The sequence below is a fragment of the Sparus aurata genome, chromosome 5 (assembly GCF_900880675.1).
Source record: "Sparus aurata chromosome 5, fSpaAur1.1, whole genome shotgun sequence".
Taxonomy (NCBI): Eukaryota; Metazoa; Chordata; class Actinopteri; order Spariformes; family Sparidae; genus Sparus; species Sparus aurata.
In genome coordinates, this window is record NC_044191.1 from 22,730,222 (window position 1) to 22,754,999 (window position 24,778).

Consider the following 24,778-nt stretch of genomic DNA (forward strand, 5'->3'; position numbering starts at 1 on the left):
TAAAGTGACAATTTATGGACAGTACGATTACAAGGCCACCTGCATTGGTTGTAAATGGAAAAAAGAGAGGGGGGGGTGGTGTTTTAACACCATCCTCACACAATGCCACAGCGGCTCCACAACAGCACACGTCACACAATAGGGTTCACCCTGCTATAAAATGTGGGATGCGAGCATGCAGCAGTCTTACCCCTTCTCTCTCTCTCTCTGTTCCCCATCCCTCCCTCCCTCATACTCTCTCTCCCTCTTTCACTCTCTCCCTCCCTCTTGCTCATAAGGATCTCTCTCAGCGCGCATGACAAGACGTTACTGAGTGGACATGAACACCGGACTCCTGGACAACTGATGACCTGCAGAGAACGGCTCCGTAAACTGAGATTTTCTGCACATTTCTGCACACGTACAGGTAAGAAATTGGTCATATATTCAAGGATTTAATTTTTCTTCCCTTGGGGCCATGTGTTTCCACTTTGATCACATAAATAATTAATCTACAAGACTGTGTAATGCCAGGGTATATTTGCTTGTAGCTGTAGTGTCATCTTAAATAAATTATGTTCCTTTAGAGCAGACTTTGCATTCAGAAGAAGAACAAATTAGCATTTTATAAAAGATAATTGTAGAAATTTTTTTTCCTCAAAAAACAAACCTGTTCAACACATCACTTTAACTCTCATTATTTAGCTTTTAATATCGGGCTATTACCATGTTAAAATGGTTTTAAATGCGTTGTAATGCATGATATTCAAAACAGTGTTTTCTGATTCATTCTTTGTTTACACATGAGCCTTCACTTACGGCTGTCCACAGGAAGAGTTTCAATTATTGACAAATATCTACGTATACCTAAAAGTTTAAATACTGCTATAAGTACTTAAGGTTAAATGTGAAATCTATATGTAATATATACAGCTGAATGTCTGGTATAAGCAAACAGAACCTATATATAGAGGGAAAGTATGAGGGTTGTGTTTTGCAGAAAACTGCAGCAAATGACAAAATAAACTGATAGATATTCTTGTAGGATTTTACAAGTTAATTTTATAATCGTGTGTTATTTTATGCAAAACAAAATTGAGGTAGTTATCTGGACAGTTTTTCTCCAGGCTAACATTCACTTACACCTTTCAGTCAGCCACCTCGGCACTGGGATTATTTTACTCTAAGTCACAATTTTTTTCATAGAACGACAAAGATGTATATGGCCCATGGTGACATCTTTATCTTGTTTTGTACATCCGAGAGTCCATCAACCTAAAGTCGTGTGGTTCACTATCATCTATGACAAAGAGCATAAAATCTTCCCAATTATGAAACTGGAACTTGCAAATGTTCGGTGTATTTGCTTTAAAATATGACTGAAAATGAAATTTTCAAAATGGCTTGATTGCTGATTAATTTTTTTGTCAACTGATCGTTGCAGCTCACCATGACCAGGAAGGTGTTTACCAATACGAGGGAACGGTGGCGCCAGCACAACGTCAACACCGCCTTCGCCGAGCTCCGTAAACTCATCCCCACCCATCCTCCCGAAAAGAAGCTGAGCAAGAATGAGATCCTGCGTCTGGCCATGCGCTACATCAACTTCTTGGTGCAGCTGCTGGAGAGCCAGAGCGGTCAGCCGGCCAGCCACTCCCCCACTGCTCTGCTCACCTTTCTCAGAGGAAATATGGAGCAACTGCACTCCCCTCCTCACCCCTGGGCCATGACCAGTGACACAGAAGTCCCCTCACCTGGATCCAGCTGCGACAGCTCCGAGGCCTGGTAGAACCACGGCCACATGCACACATTAAAAAAAAAGAAACTCTTGAGTGGACTTTCTGACCCTTTCCCTGGGTTTAAAAACTGATCTTGTCCTTTCTCAAGACTCATTTTTGTCTCTGCATTTGTCACCTGTGTGTGACTTGTGTTTTAAATGCAGAAGCTGCAATATTGTGTGATATTTGTGGACTTTGGTTGAACATGTTGGCACAGCCTCCTCAAACATGATTTGCAGGTGAAAATTAATTTGTATTTTGCATGGATGTGTAAAAACCTGGATGTACAATATTCCCTTCATGTCCTCGTGTTAATATTCCTTGTTTCCGGCTGCCTGGAACTAATTTAGTTTTGCAATGAGAGGGTGTTTTTGCTGATGAGGAAAATGGAGGGGATTAAGGAATTTCTCATTTCAAGCGATAGATTCAGCAAAGCATTTGAATAGATAATGGCTCAGCCAATTCTCCAGACTGCAATCGTCTCAAAATAGCCAAGGGCACTTTTTCTTTTTTATCGACATGCTGTTTCTTTTTTTCCTAAGACTAAATCTGACCTTTACTTTCATTTATCAAGGTTATGTGATTTCAGACGAATCAGTTCTGAGACAGACAGTTTCTCATTCCTTTTACACAACAATGTTTTTGTTGATTACTGACTTGCTGTACTGAGGGGTTGGGATGAGGAAATTCAGCAAGACTGACAATCCTCGTGCAGTAATTACATCCTTCACCTCACTACTATCTTCTTATTTAAATGTGTGTTTGAGTTTTTGTAAAATACGCATGTCATACAGCCAAAGATTATGAATTGATTGTCGACTGTGAAGTGTGCTAATTATCTTCTGATACCTCCTTTGTAAGTTATTTTTGGTTTGCTTGTGAATATACAGTATGTTATTTATTTGAACTAATTATTTATTAAATGATTTGTTAAAAAAAACAAATACTTTATGAAATAATTTTTATGCCTTACTGTTTTTTTGTTTTTTTTTTAAAGCAGCTGAACATTGAACTCCCAAGCACTATTTACTTAATCTTATGTTTTCAGTTGTAGTTTGCTCTCACTGAAGAAACTACAAAAGCATATTGAGAATAGCCACAATACAATTCGCAGATGAAATGGAGGGGCTGCACACAGCTGGAAAATAAATAACTAAATAAATATTGTGGTAAAACAGCTAGAGGAAAAACAAATAAAGACGATTACATTGTTGGAAAAACATTTTGGAATGCCTTAATTTGATTTAGATGTATCAGTACACATACTGCAATATTCCCTGTTAGTATGGACAGTTAATGTACAAAAGAAAAAACACTTAACTGGAAAAACAGTATGCCAAAACAATAAGTTATGTGATGGGGAGACACTGATGACATTATTTCAAACTGTGTAAGACACAAGGGATCTGAAGTAAAGACGGAACTGCTGCCTCTTTGTTCGTGCTCAACAAGCCCAGAAACATTGGTCCACGAGTCCTGTGATGACCGTGTGGACACAAAGCTGACCTCTGCTCTCCGTCCACTGACCAGGGGCCTGAGAGAAGAGCGCTAAAAGTGACAGCTTAACTTATGACCCCGGGGTCAGTGGTCATTCTGGAGTCAAACACTGCCCAGTTGACCAACGTGCAGATGGAGTCCTCATATATAAAAATGCCACTGTGTTACTGCACATGGAGTTGGATAGCACTGAACTCATATATATTATGTATAAAGGCAAGAGTTAAAGATATGAGCCCACTGCTATTTTTATAATTGAGTAATCTATAATCTGTATTTCTATAATCAATATCTGTGAAAATAGTTTTCTTTTGCATCTCTTAATATTTTGTATCTTTTATTTCATTGTTCCTTGGATGCAGATGCGTATTACTGTTGTGGTTTGATGTTTTGTAGCTCCAGCACCTCAGCAAAGTTTGACACCACGTGAGCAGTATTTTTCCCTATTTTTTAATTTCACCACCATGCGAAATTAACGTGAACGATGGTCAATGATATTCTAGTCTGAATAAAGACAATTTTGAAAAAAAATCATTTTTTTCAATTGAGCGATACATTGTTTAGTCTATAAAATGCACATTATAATTTCCAAGAGTTCAAAGTGACATTACTTGTAACAACTGTCATAAACAAAAGATATTTAGTTCATATAACATAAAAGAAAAAAACGAAAAGCCTTCACTTGTTCCATTATTGAAGACGTTGCTGAGTCATTATCTGCCAAACAACAAACTGATCAAAGGACTATTTGTTTCTACTTTTCTTCTAATAGAAGCAGTTTTGTTTGCAGCCGTCTCCATTTTAACCGGGGTCAGACATTTACATGCCTAATCGCTTATTGTGACTGTAGAGAATGTGCCCCGTTTTCAGGCAAAAGGCTGCAATGAACTGAGCTGAAGAGTAAACACTGAGTTGGTTTCAGGCGCTTTCACCCCGGCTGTTAAACTCTGGCTAATGGTGTGTAAACGGAGCAGAGGGCAGCTGGACACACTGACTGGAGGCCTGTGGGAACCGACAGGTGACTCTTTGTAATCATGCGAAAATACTAAACAAATCATATTGTGCTGGGAGGGTGAAGAACAACTGTACAGCAGCAGTTTGTCTCAAGTACAGCATGAATTTGGGAGGTATTCAGATCTTGTGTCATTTCACGGTAAACTGAACAATTTCATAGTGAGTTGAAATAATATTAAATAAACCTACTAACTGAAAAGATGGACTTCTTCGTAATAATGGATTTTAAAAAACCTGATCTTTATGTTGAATGTTTTGGTGTAATTCAGATTTCCCAATGTGCAATTATTTAATCATCATTTGAAACTGGATTGGAAGGCACGTGACAGCTTCTGCACATGTGCTGTCAGGCTGTGAAATGCATTTTGCTGATACACCTTATTTACAGAGCTCGCCCAATAACAGTATGAGCATTACTGTGACCTCGACTTTCGAGCTGGATTATGAAACCCTGCATTGAAAATAATAACAAATCTGTACGCTTCTCATTCCCTGCACCAAGTATATTTTCCTGATTGACTATTCTCTCCCAAGTATGTGGGTAATCGTCTATTGAGAGCACATTTCCTTATCAGCGTCTAGCACACTGTCTGAATCTGTTATCACAATGGGCCAGATCAGTGCAGGCAGCCCCTCGCTCTCCCGGCTGAGGCGCCCATGAAAAAGAATTTCTGGAGTTGGGTGCCAACCGATAGGCCCTGAGCTCTTTATCCCCTTAAAGCCAATTCACACTCTGCATGTTTAAATATCTCAGCTCAACCCCTGCCCTCCCACTCCCGTCATGCACTCGAACCCCCCTCCTTCCTTCCCTTTCCTCTCGCTCTCTCTCACCCCCTCCGCGGCTGCAAGTCCAAGCGTGGACTGACGTTGCGGCCGACCTGGAGCCCGGATGGGTGGGTGGGATGCAGGTGCAGGCTTGTTGGAGGGTGAGAGAGGAGGGGAGTCATCCATTGTTGGCCTGGACAGCACCCTCTCTCCTCTGGAGCACCCTCTGATGGGGGAGCCTACTGACAATCACGCATCCTAATCTGATTATGCAAATGTCTACTTCAAAAAGCAATACGCTGTAACCCCTACTCCGTGGTGGAAAGACAGAGTGAGGAAGATGGACGGAAAGAGAGGATGCAGCAGGAATGTAGAGAGGGAAGGGTAGATGGATGAATTCCCAAGAAAATTTTATAAAAGGGGCGAAATGCTGTTAGACTCAATGATTTCACAATTCTTTACGTAACACCCTGATACACCCGTACCACCAGGGGAGGTCTGAGAAGAACACAGTATACACTTACACACTCTGAATGGCCACTGACTCCCTCAACAGGGCATTGAATTCAATATTCAAATGCTTATTGTTTTTCCAGACGCTCCTGAATCCAGCGTCAAAAGGAATCTACAATGTTAATGAGGGGGCCAAAGTACCCGCAGTTAAGATTTAGACGCCCAAACAGTCCGAGGTGACATTTCCCAACAACAACACAGCCTCAACAGCACTAGTTCCTAAAGGCATGGTCGACAACCCCCGCCTCCACAATATTCACATCGAGCTGACCTCTCTGCCCCCAGCAAGTTTCTGAAATCAGCTGTCTCATTCTCCTGACAGATAGAGCTCTAAAGCAAGACTACGAATCCACAGCCATGCTAACAGCTCTGTGAGACTCTGAGGCACCGCAGTACTTTGGGCTAAATTATATTATTATTATCATCACTCAAACATGAATGTAAAAGCAGGATTTCACTGTTGTAGTTGGTTCTTAAAGAGGACTGCAACTAATGATGATTTTCAATATAGATAAATCAGCTGATTTTTTTTCTATTAATAAATTGTTTGATTTGTAGAAAAAAGTGGTGAGGAATGTCATCAGAGTTACACACCATTCTAAGTGACATTTTCACAAGGCTTTTTTTGACCAACCAACAGTTCGAACTTCAATTTTTTTGGCCTAAATAAATTTAAAAAATGAAAAGGAAAAGTTTGCTCATTTTAAATCCTAACATTTATGAAGCTGGCACCTCTTAATGTTTTTGCCATAATTGATTAACAAAATATTTGTTAATTAAAATGGACCTATTGTCTGTTCAAACTGATTGTTTAAACTGTAGTTGAATATACAGTTGGGTAGTTTATTTTATAACAGACATTTATAAGAACTTTATATGTCTTTGTGCACAAAAAACGTAAACTTTAGTAACTTAAACTAAAGTAATAAGTACAACATCTCAACATCTAAAATGTTGTAGAGTAGATATAGCAAAAGATGGAAATACTCAATACTGGTTAAGTTTCTGAAAATTAGCGGACTTGAATAAACTTCCTTTGTTATATTAAACCCCTGAATAAAATGTTTATGTTGAACATCTGAGTAAAGCATGTTCACATGCCAACATCTGCTCATTCCCACTATGTATTGCTGGAGTTAGTAAGAATTTATTTTAGTTTTGCAGGTATTTTGTCAAAAACCCAACTATTCGACTATTTGGAATTGATGATGGGTTCACCAATGTGATTACAATTCATCCTGTCAATAACAGAAATGTGTACCTAAATTCACAGAAATCCATCCAACAGTTGTGCAGACATTTAACAGGAAACCATTTGTTGTCCGGGAACCATGAATATTTGTACAAAATATGCTGAGATATGTCACTAAAGAAGTGAAAATAAAATAAGCAGCTTGTGGCCTGACCATAAAGAGTTTAGGAATTACCAGAGGCATCAGGAAGTTATCCCTAAGTGCACCATCGACACCAACATTGAGGTCACCATCCAACAATTGAGTCAAATTTCAGTAAAAGCCAAAAATGTCAACCTCACGGCGACACTAAAGAAACAGTCAGGGGACAACTGTCACGTTCATGTTATTTCAGTTTAATTTAACGTATGTTCTGTGTGTTCTCTAGGTTTTTTCTGCGTCTGGTATCCTTTTTCCAGTATTCTGTTTTTCCTCCTGTTTTCTTTTGCATCTCACCAGCCCTATTTCTCCTCCACACCTGTCTTGTATCTGTTTAAGTAGCCCAACTTTGTGTTGGGACATACTAAATAATTTTCTGGCATTCTGGATAGTATGGTAATATGGGTATTGCAACGCAGACCATGACAGCCATGACAACAACTAGTCAGCCTTGTAAGTATATACGTATTACATTACATTGTACTACATACAATGTATTAAATTTAACGACAATCGATCCAACAGTTGTTATAATTCAGTCTGGACCAACATGGCGGCTACTTTTGAAATATGCCTTCTTAACAGACTGTCCTATAACTACCTAAAACCCTGAACTAAGAATAATAATCCCCCCTCACAAAAACATCCCCCTCACACTTTAGTGGTATGCAGAGAGAACTCGCCCACATGCACACACAATTTCCTCAGACTGCCACAGCCCATGTAGATGAAATCATTACCAGTTTTTGTCATTTCACTCCACCTCTCCACAGCTAAGAACTAGAATCTGAGTATCTGGAGTTTGTTTTTACATTCTGTTGTGGATTTCTAGTACAGGACACAGACCATTCTTGTTTTTTTAATTCTTACTGTTAACATTACAGCCACACTCTTTGTTCAGTTAATGATTACGTGTATATTTCTTTATCACAGAAGGATCAGGTCACAGCTGACTTCACCACGGACAAACCAGTACCATGAACCTTGGGCAGCATATCTCTCCTTGTTGTGTTCTGCTGAGTACATGTCATGCAGCATAAAGGGGAGCTGTGAGACAGAGTTCAGTCTTGTAAGTTAATCATTATTTTTCTACATCGCATTTTAAAAGCGATCAGGTCACAGCAGGATATCCCACTGACAAACAGCCACCATGAGGCACAGAGAGCGTCTCTCCGTTTTTGTCCTGCTGGTACTTTGTGTGACATGGAGTGCAAATGGAGGGAATATTCTGGTGTGGTACACTGAAGGCAGCCACTGGATTAACATGAAACCTGTGCTGGAGACGCTAGTGGACAGGGGACACCAGGTGACTGTTTTGGTCCCAAGCACGTCCATGTACATGAACAAAAGTGAGCCTTCCCGCTTCAGCTACGAACCCTTCAACGTCTCTGTCTCAAAGGAGGACATGCAAAGGATGATGGAAAAGGTGTTTTACTTCTCCATATATGAGATGCCTCATATGAGCTACTTAGAAATATACATCAAATTCATGAGTATAATAAAGGACAACATGCAATACTCTTTGAAGTATTTGGATGGCGTGCTGAAATCAGAAACCACAATGAAGAGGCTGAAGGAGGGAAAATATGATCTTCTCCTGTCTGACCCTGTCTTCCCTGGCAGTGACTTAACAGCAGACATTTTGGGCCTCCCCCTGGTTTTCTCCCTGCGCTTTTCCCTGGCCCATAACTGGGAGAGACTGTGCGGTCAGCTACCTGCTCCACGTTCCTTTGTCCCTGGCGCTGTGAGCAAACTTACGGATAAGATGGACTTCTCAGAGAGAGTGTGGAACTTCCTCTTCTACACACTGCAGGATGCTGTGTTTGATTACATTTTTTGGCCAGAATTAGATAAATATTACTCTGAAGTCAAAGGTGAGTAACTCAGGAACAAGAAGCACTGTGTAACAACACATTTTCTATAGACCACATAAAGTTCAATAATAATTTAATTGCTTTTGATAAATTACAGTGATCGTTTATTGAATCATTTTGATTTAATTTGAAAATGATCTATCTCATCTGAAGTATTGGTGATACTTTACAATGGTTGGCTGTCGTCCATTACTTGCGACAGGAGAACCCACCAGTGCCTGTGAGATGATGGGTAGAGCAGACATCTGGTTGATGCGAACCTACTGGGATTTTGATTTCCCTCGTCCGTTCCTCCCCAACTTCAAATTTGTTGGTGGGATCCACTGCAGACCTGCTAAACCTTTACCAAAGGTAGGGTTGTGTTGTCCATTAAGAGGCCTAAGAGGCCACTAATTTGCAGCGAAAATAAAATAAATAGCTGGTTGGTTTGTATTGAGATAATGTTACCTCTTCTTGTAGGATATGGAAAGGTTTGTGCAGAGTTCTGGAGACGCTGGCATTGTGGTCTTCACTTTGGGATCATTCATCAAGAACATCACCATGGAGAAGGCAAACATGATCGCATCAGCCCTCGCTCAGATCCCACAAAAGGTCAGTGGCACTGGAGCACCTTGGTAGCAGTTCAATTCTAGCCAGAGTCACAGGTTGACCTTGATTACATGTCATACCCCTCTCACACGTTTCCTGCCTGCCTCTCTACTGTCTACTGCCAACTGGAAATAACTTCAATGACCCTTTAACCCTTAAACACCTGACTGTATGACAGTTTTCTGTTGTATATTCCCATGTTTTAGTTGATTGATTGCAGATTTGTACTTTCGCGCTTTTACTGACTCTCTGGGCAGTCATTTAAATCAGTAGAAAATACATTTGCAGGGAAAGTAGCTCAAAATAGTCAAGCCATCAAAGTAAACATTCAGTGGTGGCACATGGCAAAGCAGCTGCAAGCCTATGGGTCTATTCTAACTTTTAACTTAATAAGGCTAAAGGCTTCTTAGTTTCATCTTCAAACATTATAATTCTTATCAAAGCAATGCTATGCCAGGTGGTAGCGTGTGACAAGTTTTTTAAAGTCACTGTTTTAAAAAGTAGTATCAGTTGCTATGTAACTAACACAATCACAAACAAAATGTTATGTAAAACAATGATGCATTACTATCTGAGACAAGGTTCAAGTATGAAAAATTATTTTTATATCATGGTGGCATTCAACAAAACCCAACACCTTTATGCAGGGCTAGAAATTCATCAGATTATGATAAGCTAGGAGACCAACTGTAACACTTGATTTGCAATTACATATTAAGGTTATAATGACATGGCTTTTTTTTTTTTGGTTGAGTCTAGAAGTTGGGACAGGTTGTAAGGCATATAACCATTTAAGAAGATTTGTTGGAGATGGTAGAGATTAGATCTTTTTAAACCTTAGGGACAGTAACAAATCATATTGGATAGATTTTATATGTACACCAAAACCACAAGACCAACCAAAGAAGAGTCAAAATACAACCATTTTCTATTATTCTTAAAGCACGTACTTTTAAATGTACTGCTATGTGGTACAATGTATTATGACATAAAATTAGCACTCTGTCAATCTAACAGGGGGGTTTGCCATTGTTTTAAGGTGTTGTGGAGATACAGTGGAGCAAAACCAGAGACTCTGGGTGCCAACACTAGGTTATACGATTGGATCCCTCAGAATGACCTACTGGGTGAGTTAAACCTTCATAAAAACCTACTAATAAGGTCTTCATGACAGTAATTCTCATTTATTTATTAAGTTTGACTGTACAATTTCCTCCTCTGAACCACCACCTTACCGTGGTGGATGGGTTTGAGTACCTGAATGGTCCTAGGAGCTAGATACCTATGTTGTCCGGGGCATAATGACCCTGGTAGGGTCTCCCAAGGCAAACAGGTCCTAGGTGACGGGTCATACTAAGAGAGGTTCCAATGCCCCTGATGATGATGAGACAACAACAAGGACGTTCACGTCACCTGGAATGGTGCTATCGGGGCCCCATCCTGGAGCCAGGCCTGGGGTTGGGGCTTGCAGGCGAGCGCCTGGTGGCCGGGTCTTTGCCCACAGGACCCGGCTGGGCACAGCCCGTAAGAGCGACGTGGGCCCACCCTCCAGTATGTTCACCACCCGCAGGAGGGTTCAGAAGGGGCCAGTGCTATGCAATTTGGGTGGCAGTCGTGGGCGGGGGCCCTGACAAACCAATCCCTGGATGGTGACTCTGGCCATGGGGACATGAAATGTCACCTTGCTGGGGGGGAACAAGCCTGAGCTAGTGCGGGAGGTTGAGCGGTACCGGCTAGAGATAGTTGGGCTCACCTCCACGCGCAGTCTGGACTCTGGAACCCAACTCCTTGAGAGAGGCTGGACTCTCTTCTACTCTGGAGTTGCCCGCAGTGAGAGGCGGTGTGCTGGTGTGGGCATGCTCGTAGCTCCCCAGCTCAGCCACCATGTGTTGGGAGTTTTCCCCGGTGAATGAGAGGGTTTCAGAGATAGGTCTCTCACTATTGTTTCGGCTTACGGGCCGAACAGCAGTGTAGAGTACCCAGCCTTCTTGGAGGCCCTGGGAGGGGTGCTGGAAAGTACTCTAACTGGGGACTCCGTTGTTCTACTGGGGGACTTCAGCACTCACGTGGGCAGCGACAGTGTTACCTGGAGGAGTGTGACTGGGAGGAACGGCCTCCCCGATCTGAACCCGAGTGGTGCTCCGTTGCTGGACTTCTGTGCTAGTCACAGTTTGTCCATCACAAACACCATGGTCAAGCATCAGGGTGTCCATCAGTGCACGTGGCACCAGGACACCCTAGGCCGGAGGTCAATGATCGACTTTGTGGTCGTGTCATATGACCTCCGGCTGTATGTCTTGGACACTCAGGTGAAGAGAGGGGCTGAGCTGTCAACTGATCATCACCTGGTGGTGAGCAGACCCAAACGCATTGTGAGGATCTGCTGGGAACATCTGGCGGAACCCTCTGTTGGGGAGGTCTTCAACTCCCACCTCCGGGATAGCTTTGACCAGATCCCGAGGGAGGCTGGGGACATTGAGTCCGAATGGACCATGTTGTCCACTTCCATTGTTGACGCGGCTTTTCGTAAGGTCCCTGGTGCCTGTTGTGGCGGCAATCCCTGAACTCGGTGGTGGACACCGGAAGTAAGGCATGCCGTCAAGCTGAAGAAGGAGTCCTATCGAGCCTGGTTGGCTGTTTTGACAAACCAATTGCATATTCATTTGTAACTATATTAAACTAAGATATTCTGTGAATTTTGCTAGTTTTGACAAGATACTTGCGAGAGACATGCTCTCTTTCTCTCTCTCCTTCTAACTGAGGCTGCACCACTACGAGGTAGCTATGAGGTAGCTATAACGTTAGTGCTGGGCTAATGTTAAAACTACAGCATAAGCTACATACATAACATAAGCCATAAAAAATGTGCCCACCATCCCAAACATCATTTAACGTGTATTTCAGTATGACAGATTAAAAAAAAAAAGTTCATTCTTTGGATGCTGTCGTTTGGATATGAATCAGAACTCATCTTGAATTCTGTAAACAAATCCGGATGACGGTCTTTCAGGTGCTTTGCTTAATTGGAAGTATTACCTCCCTTGGTCTGAAGACCACGGTAGAATCGTTTGCATAATTCTACGGATCTACGGATTAATGATAACGCCATGGTCATCTGCCTCATACGCAAAGGACTTCCATATACGACTCTTTGTGCCTTTTTTATCAACAAGTGGGGCTATTGCTGCAGCCACAGTTGCCATCTTCCACATGTGGTTTTTGTTATGCCATGTGTAGTTCCACTTGTTCGTGACCTACTACTTCTGAATGTAAGTATTGACTGGAACACTTTGAGGCGTATACTGCCCCCATCAGTTCCGGAGGAGGTGCGGCACCGATTCTAACACTGGAACAATGGGCATCGTCTGTGTTTTGACATTTTAGAATTGAAAGGTATCCAAGTATCGGTTCTCGTGACATCCCTATTCATCACTCAAGCCGAAGTCACTGAGGTAGTTCAAAAGCTCCCCAGTGGCAAGGCACCGGGGGTGGATGAGATCTGCCCTGAGTACCTCAAGTCTCTAGATGTTGTGGGGCTGTCTTGGCTGACACGTCTCTGCAGCATCGCATGGCAGTCGGGGACAGTGCCTCTGGACTGGCAGACTGGGGTGGTGGTGCCTCTTTTCAAAAAGGGCGACTGGAGGGTGTGTTCCAACTATCAGGGGATCACACTCCTCAGCCACCCTGGGAAAGTCTATTACAGGGTACTTGAGAGGAGAATTCGGCCGATAGTCGAACCTTGGATTCAGGATGAACAGTGCGGTTTTTGTCCTGGCTATGGAACACTGGACCAGCTCTATCCCCTTCGCAGGGTGCTCAAGGGTTCGTGGGAGTTTGCCCAACCAGTCTACGTGTGTTTTATGGACTTGGAGAAGGCATTCGACCGTGTCCCTCGTGGCATTCTGTGGGAGGTGCTTCGGGAGTATGGGGTCGGAGGCCCTCTGCGAAGGGCTGTACGGTCCCTGTACGACCGGAGCAGGAGCCTGGTTCGCATTGCCGGCAGTAAGTCAGCCCTTTTCCCAGTGCATGTTGGACTCTGGCAGGGCTGCCTTTTGTCACTGGTTCTGTTCATTATATTTATGGACAGAATTTTTAGGCACAGCCAGGGGCCGTAGGGGGTATGGTTCAGGAGCCCCTAGATTTCATCTCTGCTGGTCTGAGGCCATGGTTCTCGACCTGAAAAAGGTGTTTTGCTCCCTCTAGGTTGGGGGAGAGCTCCTGCCTCAAGTGGAGGAGTTCAAGTATCTTGGGGTCTTGTTCCCGAGTGAGGGAAGGCGGATCAGTGACAGGCAGATCGGTGCAGCGGCCGCAGCAATGCGGTCCTTGTATCAGTCTGTCGTGGTGAAGAAACAGCTGAGCCGAAAGACGAAGTTCTTTATTTACTGGTCAATCTACATTCTTACCCTACCCTATCCTACCTATGGTCATGAACTTTGGGTCATGACCGATCCTGGATACAAGCGGCTGAAATGAGTTTCCTCCACAGGGTGGCGTGGTGCTCCCTTAGAGATAGGGTGAGGAGATGTCATGGCATATCAGAGCAAAAATCAAGCCATGAGGTGCAAACCACACAACAAAAATTGATGCGGCCACTCCTGTTTGCCACATCTGACCAACAAGCAGGCAGTAACATGGCCACATGTCAGCCAAGTACAAACATTGCCCTCTGGGAATTAAGTGCCTGTTCAGGGTGCATGGGAAGCTGAACAGTGAAAAGTACAGACATATCGTCAATGAAAACCTGGTCCAGAGGGCTCAGTATCTCAGACTTGGCCAAAGGTTTACCTTGCGAAAAGACAATGACTCCAAGCACACAGTCAAAACAACACAGGACAGGCTTAGGGACCATACTGTAAATGTCCACAAGTGGTCAAGCCAGAACACAGTGAGACATCTCGAGAGACCTGATATCCAGGTGTACAAAGCTTGTTGCATTATACCCAGAAAGACCCAAGATGTGATCACTGCCAAAAGTGTTTCAAGTTATTGGTCTGAATATTTATGTCAATGTAATATTTCATTTTTTTTATTGTAGTTTACTGCAAACACATTTTTAGTAATCTGTTTTAACTTCATCATTATGGGTAACTGAGTGTTTACTGATCAGGAAAAAAATATTCAAATTCAGTATAAAGCTGAGACAAAAAAATAATAATTTTATGAAAAAGTTGTCTGAATACTTTTTGGATGCACAATGTGTAAGTCATGATTTTTGTTACCCTACCAGGTCACCTCAAGACCAGAGCTTTTATCACCCATGGTGGCTCAAACGGGATATATGAGGCCATCTACCACGGTGTCCCCATGGTGGGCATCCCCCTGTTCGGTGACCAGCCAGACAACATGGTCCATATGAAGGCTAAAGGAGTTGCTATTACCGTGGAATTGAACTTTATGAAGACTGAGGACTTGAGAGATGCAATCAATACTGTCATCAATGACAAATCGTAAGTTCTCATATCTACCTACAAAAGATATTTAAAAAAATTTTTCTAGCATTCCTCTTGTTCTTTTTTCTTTTTGGCAGGCTACACGCGTATTGAGGTATTACTGCTGCCTCTTACTAAAAGTGCTGCACAATTGATAAAGTTCACAATGCATCACAAGCTATTTTTGTATTATGTACCAGGGTACCTCAATGACGAAATGTGTACTGCTTGGCAGGTCTATGTAATGGCCTGTTGAGAATTTGAGCTCTTAAAATAAAACTTAATTCCTTGTTATTCCCACTCTTGTGAAGGCAGAGAGTTAAGAACTTAAGAAACTTAAGTCCACATTCCACATTTTCACACCTGTATATCCACACTCATAGGTACAAGGAAAACACCATGCGGCTTTCCAGTATCCACCACGACAGACCAGTGAGCCCTCTAGATGAGTCAGTATTCTGGATCGAGTTCACCATGAAAAACAAAGGGGCCCAGCACCTAAGGGTCAAGGCCCATGAGCTTACTTGGTACCAGTATCACAGCCTGGATGTCCTGGTCTTCCTCCTCGCCATGGTTCTGCTCCTCATAATTATCTTCATCAAGACCTGCAGGTTCTGTTTACGGATGTGCTGTGGCAGAAAGGGAAAGACAAAGAGAAAAGCTGAGTAACTCACTGAATTCAAATGTAGTTGTGTAAAATATGATGAGTAAAAAAAAAATGCAGTCCACTGAAAAACAAAACAAAAAAGCTTATGTATATACGATGACGCAAATTACACTAACAGTGAATGGAAAAGTTAATTAACTAACTATGAGATGAAAGACGATCTTACGCTACACATTCATTTTCTCACACCGTCTCACACTTTTGTTGCCTTTTCTTTGCTCCCTTATTGTTCCTCATAGTTTGTGCTATGATCTGATTTCAAATCTTAAGCCTCATCCTGCACATGAATTGGAAAATTGAATTGAGTCTTTGTACAGTGAATGTTCCACTTTTCAGTGAACTGCTCCGCTTGCCATACACATGAAATGATAATAATGTCACAATCAATTCATATGATACCTTTCTTTCTCTCAGCCTGAGGAGGATATAATTCTCCTGTCATGTATTATCTGTTTATGTGTGTATTGGAAAATGAAGATGGCAGTTTTTCTTCCCCACTGTTGTCAAGTGCTTGCTCATAAAGAGTCCGACCCAGGATGACTGGCTGTTTGCTCTCTTGTGGCACTGCAGTCCAGGACAGCCTTCCACCTAATCTATGCAGTCCATCCTCTCAAATAGGGTAAAGCTTGTAGATGGGACCAGTCTTTTTAGCAAAAGACTGGGCAATACATCTTTAATTAAATATGTTAAATCTTTGCCTCTGTCAAATCAGCATGAAAGCATTGTATGTCGTTGTAAATACTTTATATTAATGAGGTAATAATCTTATAATAAAAGAGGTAATATAGGTTAATGTTTCTATAATATTGGAAGCTACTATCAGCATTATCATATCACCTCAAAATCACATGAAAATTCTTAGAAGGTATTTAACATCATAATATAGAAATATCTATTCCTTCATGTTCCAAACATTTACTATCATCTTAAGGTGTTACTTCATAAATAAGGTTTAATGCAGTAGTTTACCTGGAAACACTGGAAATAGTTTGACTTGATGTTTGACAAAGTGCAAAAAGTCACTGAAGTTTGGTTTGCACTTTTCTTTTTGCATAAATATCTTCTGAATCATTCCCTCAGTTTAAGGGGAAATTTTGGAGTGAACACTTGTAAAATATCAGTCATGTTAAAGTTCTCTCGTGTCCTGTAAAACAGACAGTATTTCCAGCCTGAAGAACTAGCCAGTTGAGAAACAGCAGTGATTGTTGTTTTCGCTGCCACATTGCTCTTGTAGGAGAGATTTGGCTGTTTCAAAACCTCTCTCAGTACTCATGTGTAAACAGATTTGTACAAAGTTTCGTGCAATCCTCTGGTGCATATTTCCAGAAAGTACATGTGGTCACATTGTGTTGGACTGGCTTGGTACTCTGAAATCTAAAGGATCACCTTTAATAATGGGTATTACCAACATCTGTATCAATTAGTCCTACAAGTGCTGGACTGCTGTGGCCACCCATACAGTGGCACCATCTATTGGCCGCTCCTGAAATGGCTCCAACATTGTCTTCAATAAAAACCACTGCTGCAGAGCCTGTTTCAAATGTGCCTGTTCAGAAAGAGTTGATTGCTTGGCCTCTGGTATTGCTGCTTGCAAACAATTCATGATTCTTCTTTTGATTAGTTGATTAACCTAATGATTTACTTATAGATTATTCAAGATGCTTACAAGATTGATATAACAATTTAGCAAAAATGTAAAAATGTTACTATGTTCAGTATTGTATTAAGATATTATTATTAACAATAATAATAATAATAATAATAATAATAATAATAATAATAATAATAATAATAATAATAATAACGGGGCGGCTGTAGCTAAGTGGGTAGAGCTGGTGGACCAGTGATTGGAAGGTCGCTGGTTCGAATCCCAGCTCCCCGGGGCGGAACTGAGCTACATGTCAAAGTATCCTTGAGCAAGATACTGAACCCCAAAATTGCTCCTGATGTGCAGTTGGCACCCTGTGGGGCAGCCTCTGCCATCAGTAAGGGTCCTGCGATGAGCTGGCGACTCATCCAGGGTGTACCCTGGCCTTCGCCCATCGAGTAACTGGATTTGGCCCCAGTAACCCCGCAACCCCCTTGAAAAAGGGGCAATAAAGCGGTAACATCCCCACGACCCTGACGGAGAAGGCGGAAGGAAAAAACGGAAACGAAACGAAATAATAATATGAATGAGAATAATAATAGATTCTATTTCTCAGGCACCCAGACAGCTCACCTGTTAGTGTGCACCCAAAGTATGGAGACTGAGTGCAGCACAGCTTAAGTGTGCCTTCTAGTGATATAATGAAAATATTATTATTATCAAATATATTTCATGGTCAGCAAAACATACAGCACAACCAGGTTTCACTGGGTGCTATACAAGATAGTTGCTGTGTTCAAAATCTACTTTTCCAAGCCCATTTAACTAAAATCATTATCTTATTGTGTCTTTTAACTCCATCTGTCCAAAGCTAACACGTACAATCTGTGGATTTCCTATTTTAACTATTAATTTTACAGCCTTTACCCTTCACCTCAAACCATTTGCTTAGGCTGTGTATGTTATCTAATCCATCATGCAACACAAGGAGGAGCAATGAGCCAGAGTTTAGTTAATCATTACTTCAAGCAATCAGGTCACAGCAGGATTTCCCACTGACAAACAGCCACCATGGAGAACAGAGAGCGTCTCTCTGTTTGCGTCCTGCTGGTACTTTGTGTGACTTGGAGTGCAAATGGAGGGAATATTCTGGTGTGGTACACTGAAGGCAGCCACTGGATTAACATGAAGCCTGTGCTGGAGACGCTGGTGGACAGGGGACACCAGGTGACTGTTTTGGTTCCGAGTGCATCAATGTTCATGAACAAAAGTGAACCTTCCCGCTTCAGCTACGAACCCTTCAACGTCTCTGTCTCAATGGAGGACATGCAAGGGATGATGGAAAAAATGCTTCACTTTTCAATATATGAGATGCCTCATATGAGCTACTTAGAAATATACATCAAATTCATGAGTATAATAAAGGACAACATGCAGTACTCTTTGAAGTACCTGAATGGCGTGGTGAAATCCGAAACCACAATGAAGAGGCTTAAGGAGGGAAAATATGATCTTCTCCTGTCTGACCCCATTTACCCTGGCAGTGACTTAACAGCAGAAATTTTGGGCCTCCCCCTGGTTTTATCCCTGCGCTTTTCCATGGCCCATAATTGGGAGAGACTGTGTGGTCAGCTACCTGCTCCACCTTCCTTTGTTCCCGGCGCTATGAGCAAACTGACGGATAAGATGGACTTCTCGGAGAGAGTGTGGAACTTCCTCTTCTACGTACTGCAAGATGCTTTGTTTGATTACACCCTTTGGTCAGAATTAGATAAATATTACTCTGAAGTCAAGGGTGAGTAACCCAGGAACAAGAAGCACTGTGTAACAACACATTTTCTATGGACAACATATAGTTCAATGATAATTTTATTGCTTTTGATAAATGACAATGATCTTTCATTTAATAATTTTTGATAATTTAAGTAAATTTGATAATGATCTATCTCATCTGAAGTATTGGTGACACTTTGCAATCGTTGGCTGTTGTCCATTACTTGCAACAGGAAAACCCACCAGTGCCCGTGAGATGATGGGTAGAGCAGACATCTGGTTGATGCGAACCTACTGGGATTTTGATTTCCCCCGTCCATTCCTCCCCAACTTCAAATTTGTCGGTGGGATCCACTGCAGACCTGCTAAACCTTTACCAAAGGTAGGGTTGTCTCCGCTATCACAAGCATATCAATATTTTATTACACCTAAACAGTATTTCTGATACACAACGAAGAGAATCCGCCACTGAACCATTCATTTTCAAAAAGAAAATGAATAGCTGGTTGGTCTGTATTGAGATAATGTTACCTCTCCTTGTAGGATATTGAAAAGTTTGTGCAGAGTTCTGGAGACGATGGCATCGTGGTCTTCACTTTAGGATCATTCATCAAGAACATCACCATGGAGAAGGCAAACATGATCGCATCGGCCCTCGCTCAGATCCCACAAAAGGTCAGTGGCACTGGAGCACCTTGGTAGCAGATGAGCTACAGTGCATGGTCACATTTTTTGCAAGTTCAATTCTAGCAAAAGTCACAGGTAGACCTTAATTATGTGTCATACACCGCTCACCCATTTCCTGACTGTCTCTCTGCAGTAACTATCCAGTAAAAAACAAACAGGCCAAAAAAAAAGCAGAGGACAATGTGCCTACTGGAATTAACTTGAATGACCCTTAAACTCTTAAACACCTGACCGTATGACAGTGTTCTGTTGTACATTTCCATGTTTGAGCTGATTGAATGCAGATTATTTGTACTTTAACATTTCTACTGACAGCTTTCACAGCAATCTGGGCAGTCGTTTATTTCAGTAGAAAATACATTTGCAGGGGACTTGAAAGTAGCTCAAAATAGTCAAGCCATCAAAGTAAACAATCAGTGGTGTCACATGGCAAAGCAGCTGCAAACCTATGGGTCTATTTTAACTGTTAACTTAATAAAGCTAAAAGTGAGGTGGCTTAGCATGCAAATAAGTTGTCAGTGGTGGCCACAGCGGTATTCAGATCACTTTTCTTATTTGCATGGTATGAAATATGATGTTGATGATGTTGTTTAAATTAAAAAAAATATTTACCACACCTAGATTAAGTTTATACATGAAGAATACATAGAAATCGATAAAAATTCAAGATGGTTGCCACGATCACCATGAACATTGTAAATGTAATAAAGTTTTGTATATTGCATATGATATGGTTGATCTCCATAAACAATTACACATTTTATCATGCAGAAATAAAATCTGCAATGTGGAATAAGCCCAGAATCTTCCTTTGTTCTCACAATTCAAGATGGCCACCATATCACACACAAAATATAAGCAGTGCTAGTTAAAATTAGCTAAACAGAATTTAGTTTTATTTCAGTCTTTTTCCTCAAACTTCACAAATACCCAAGTCTCAAAAATAGTGACATGTTAATGTCACCTTCAAGTCCTTCAATTCATTGGAAAGATCAGATGTGACTTGACCATTGCAACATGCCTCGAGTTCATATTTGTCATACACTTGGCTCTAGGTAGGCTTACAACTAGATAAATAAAACTTATCTAAGAAAAACCCTTATTTTTCCCCCATGACACCCTGTTCCACATAAATAGTTAACGTGCTAATACCACGTTTCAAATGGTGGATTGCTGTTAATATAAGAATACTTAGTAGGAAGATATCGCGGAACCATGTCTGCTTTATTTAGGCTTGAAGATAGATAAATGAAACTTATTTTAGAGAAACCCTTATCATTATTTTCCCATTAACACCCTGTTCCACATAAATAGCTAACGTGCTACCATGCTTAAACCACGTTTCAAATGGTGGACTGCTGTTAATATAAGACTACATAGAAGAAAGATACTGCAGACTGAATAGTGAACATTCTTCTTCGAAATGTGGAAAGCTCCGTCCCCCTTCCCATTGAAGGGGTGTAGCCCTCATGTCATTGCACAGACTAATCAGAAACCTCTCTGAGTTATTCACCCAATGACAAAACAAGATATCTTTCAAATGTCAAAGAACAGAATGCCCTCCTTCTCAGGCAAGTATAATAAAGCAGCTCTTGAAGACATATCCCGCAGACAGATCCTTGCTCCATTTGAAACTTTTATGTGCTCCTTTGATATTTCACTACATCAAGCCTGTTATTAGAAGTGCTAGAGTAGAAAATTATATGTTATAATTAACTTGAATCTTTAAGAGTGATTGTGTGCCACATTATTTTTCCTCTTCTTATACTATTGCTGTAAGTGGTGAGGGTTCTCTGAGGGTCATTATGAACCATTTTGGACATGCCTACCTGATGCAAGACAGTCCAGCTATGAACTTATCTCCTGCAAATGTAAGAAGGGTTGTGTTAAGCAGTATAAGTGCAAAAAAGCTGCCTTAGACTGCACAGCTCTCCGTTTCTGTGAAGGGGATTGCTGAGAGTCTTCCTGTTGGCATTCAATAAAAGCCAACACCTTTGTGCAGGGTTAGAAGTTCATCAGATTATGATAAGGTAGGAGGTCAACTGTAACACTTGATTTGTAGTTACGTATTTAGCTTGTAATGACATGGCTTTTTTTCTGGTTGAGTCTGGAAATTGGGACAGGTTGTAAGGTATATACATTTAAGAAGATTTGTTGGAGATGGTAGAGATTAGATCTTTTGAAACTTTAGGGACAGTAATAAATCATATTGGATAGATTTTATATGTACACCAAAACCACAAGACCAACCAAAGAAGAGTCAACATACAACCATTCTCCCTTATTCTTTCAGCATGTACGTTTACATGTACTGCTATGCAGTACAATGCATTATGACATAAAATTAGCCCTCTGTTAATCTAACAGGGGGGTTTGCCATTGTTTAAAGGTGCTGTGGAGATACAGTGGAGCAAAACCAGAGACTCTGGGTGCCAACACTAGGTTATACGACTGGATCCCTCAGAATGACCTACTGGGTGAGTTAAACTTTCATAAAAACCTACTAAGGGGGCCTTCACGACAGTAATTCTCATTAATTTATTAAGTTTGACTGTAAAAAATCCTAAACAAGAATTTAGAAACTCTGCGATTTCCTGTAAATTGAAAATATTGACATAAGCATTATGAACTTTGTCTGCCATTTTTCCTGTTCTTCTTTCATATATTTGTACATCTTAACTGGAGTCCAGTTTTGATACATTCAACATGGCTGGTAGGCACACAGCTGTCAATGCATATCAATTTCAATTTTTCTTTTTTTTTACTGCAAACAATTTTAAGTAATCTGTTTTCACTTTACCATTATGGGTGTTCACTGATGAGGAAAAAATATATTTAAATTCAGTATACAAATACAAAAACATTTTTTTTAAGAAAAGTAAAGGTGTCTGAATACTTTTTGGATGCACAATGTGTAAGTCATGATTTCTGTTACCCTACCAGGTCACCCCAAGACCAGAGCTTTTATCACCCATGGTGGCTCAAATGGGATATATGAGGCCATCTACCACGGTGTCCCCATGGTGGGCATCCCCCTGTTCGGTGACCAGCCAGACAACATGGTCCATATGAAGGCTAAAGGAGTTGCTACTACTGTGGAATTGAACTTTATGAAGACTGAGGACTTGAGAGATGCGATCAATACTGTCATCAATGACAAATCGTAAGTTCTCATATCTGCCTACACAAGATATTGAAAAATAATTTTCTAGCATTCCTCTTCTTGTTCTTTTGCTTTTTGGCAGGCTACACGCATATTGAGGTATTACTGCTGCCTCTTACTAAAAGTGCTGCACAATTGATAAAGTTTACAATGCGTCACAAGCTACTTATGTATCATGTACCAGCGTACCCCAATGTCAAAATGTGTAATGCTTTTCAGGTCTGTGTAATTGCCTGTTGACAATTTGAGTTCTTAAAATATAATTTAATTCCTTGTTATCCCCACTCTTGTGGAGGCAAAGAAACTGAAGTATAAAAATCTAAAAACCATAACACATTATTCCACATTTCACACCTGTATCTCCACGTTCATAGGTACAAGGAAAAAGCCATGCGGCTGTCAAGTATCCACCACGACAGACCAGTGAGCCCTCTAGATGAGTCAGTATTCTGGATCGAGTTCACCATGAGAAACAAAGGGGCCAAGCACCTGAGGGTCCAGGCCCATGAGCTCACCTGGTACCAGTATCACAGCCTGGATATCCTTGTCTTCCTCCTCACCGTGGTTCTGCTCCTCATAATTATCTTCATCAAGACCTGCAGATTCTGTTTACGGATGTGCTGTGGCAGAAAGGGAAAGACAAAGAGAAAAGCGGAGTAACCCACTGAATTCAAATGTAATTTAGTAAAAAACTGATGGGTGAAAAAAAAAACAGTCCACTGAAAACAAACAAAAAAGCGTATGTATAAATGATGAAGAATGATGTTGCAAATACAATAATAGTGAATGGAAAAGTTAATTAACTAGTTTATACAAAGTGAAAGACGATCTCATGCTACACATTAAGTTTCTCATGCTGTCTGAAACTTTTGCAGGCTTTTATTTACTTTATACTTCGTGCTATGATCTGATTTCAAGTCTTAAGCCCCATCCTGCACATGAATTGGAAACTTGAACTGAGACTTTGTCCAGTGAATATTCCACTTCTCAGTGGACTGCTCTGCTTGCCTTACACATGAAATGATAAGAATGTCACTATCAATTCATCTGGTACCTTTCTTTCTCTCAGCCGGAGGAGGATATAAATTCTCCTGCCATGCATTATGTGCTGTATGTATGTATTTGAAAATAAAGATGGCAGTTTTTATTCCCCACAGTTGTCAAGTGCTTGCTCATAAAGAGTACGACCCAGGATGATTGGCTGTTTGCTCTCTTGTGACACTGCAGTCCAGGACAGCCTTCCACCTAATCTATGCAGTCCATCCTCTCTAATAGGGTAAAGCGTGAAGATGGGATCAGTCTTTTTAGCAGAAGACAGAGCAATACATCTTTAATTAAATATGTTAAATCATTATGCATCCCTCAAAAACACTTCAGACATCTGGATTCAATTATATCATCTTTTATTTGGTCTGGCAAAACACCTAGGATCTCGAGGAAACGTCTTATCAAAAGTTGGTCCAAGGGTGGTCTCAGCTTGCCTCAGTTTAGATCCTATTATTTGGCTGCACATTTAAATATTTTTTCATTTTGGCTGGGTTGTTTGCCAGGCAATAATCGGTAGGGGATGCCTGCATGGTTACAAATTGAACACCTCTCCTGTCAGCGCACTTTTCTACCAGCACTCATTAATAGCCCAGTTAAAATTAAGAAGCACTTGTATAATGATAACCCGATAATTTATAATTCGTTAAAGATATGGAAGCAGGTAATAACAACTCTGAAAACACCCAAAGTCTATTTGGATTCTCCTATTTGCTGTAATCATGCATTCAAACCTGCACTGGATGACGTAGTTTTCTCAAACTGGAGAGAGAAGGTTATTATCACTTTGAGAAATGTTTATGTTGAGGGTCATTTGGCCTCCTTTCAGCAGCTACAGCGGGCATTTCAGCCTCCAGCTTCGCATTTTTTCCGTTTCCTATAGTTGAGACATTTTGTGTGAACTCATGTCCCACAATATGAACGTAAACCTCAGCACGTAGCATTAGATAGTTTTTCTCATATCAAACCATATACAAGAGGGGCTATATCCAAACTCTATGGCATCATACAGAATGTGAATAACACAT

The 24,778-nt window shown here is 41.1% G+C and overlaps 2 protein-coding genes across 3 annotated transcripts; both read left to right on the plus strand.

Annotated features, from left to right (window-relative positions):
* The first annotated feature begins 169 nt into the window (after positions 1–169).
* On the plus strand, positions 170–3,788 carry tal2 (T-cell acute lymphocytic leukemia 2). Its single transcript, XM_030418384.1, has 2 exons — positions 170–406; positions 1,424–3,788. Exon 2 carries the CDS (start codon positions 1,430–1,432, stop codon positions 1,766–1,768), a length of 339 nt encoding a protein of 112 aa, XP_030274244.1. The 5' UTR covers positions 170–406; positions 1,424–1,429; the 3' UTR covers positions 1,769–3,788.
* Positions 3,789–8,025: 4,237 nt separating this feature from the next.
* Positions 8,026–23,858, plus strand: LOC115582280 (UDP-glucuronosyltransferase 2A1-like). 2 transcript variants are annotated; one of them, XM_030418153.1, is made up of 8 exons: positions 8,052–8,811; positions 10,210–10,212; positions 18,252–18,878; positions 19,090–19,238; positions 19,400–19,531; positions 21,933–22,020; positions 22,487–22,706; positions 23,081–23,858. In XM_030418153.1, the coding sequence occupies exons 1-8, from the start codon at positions 8,088–8,090 to the stop codon at positions 23,364–23,366; spliced, it is 2,229 nt and encodes a 742-aa protein (XP_030274013.1). In that variant the 5' UTR covers positions 8,052–8,087; the 3' UTR covers positions 23,367–23,858. The 2 variants fall into 2 exon arrangements, with proteins under 2 accessions (XP_030274012.1, XP_030274013.1); XM_030418152.1 differs by lacking the exons at positions 10,210–10,212; positions 18,252–18,878; positions 19,090–19,238; ... (2 more) ...; positions 22,487–22,706; positions 23,081–23,858 and adding exons at positions 9,014–9,162; positions 9,271–9,402; positions 10,439–10,526; positions 14,627–14,846; positions 15,212–17,036 and having other exon boundaries at positions 8,026–8,811.
* Positions 23,859–24,778: the final 920 nt, after the last annotated feature.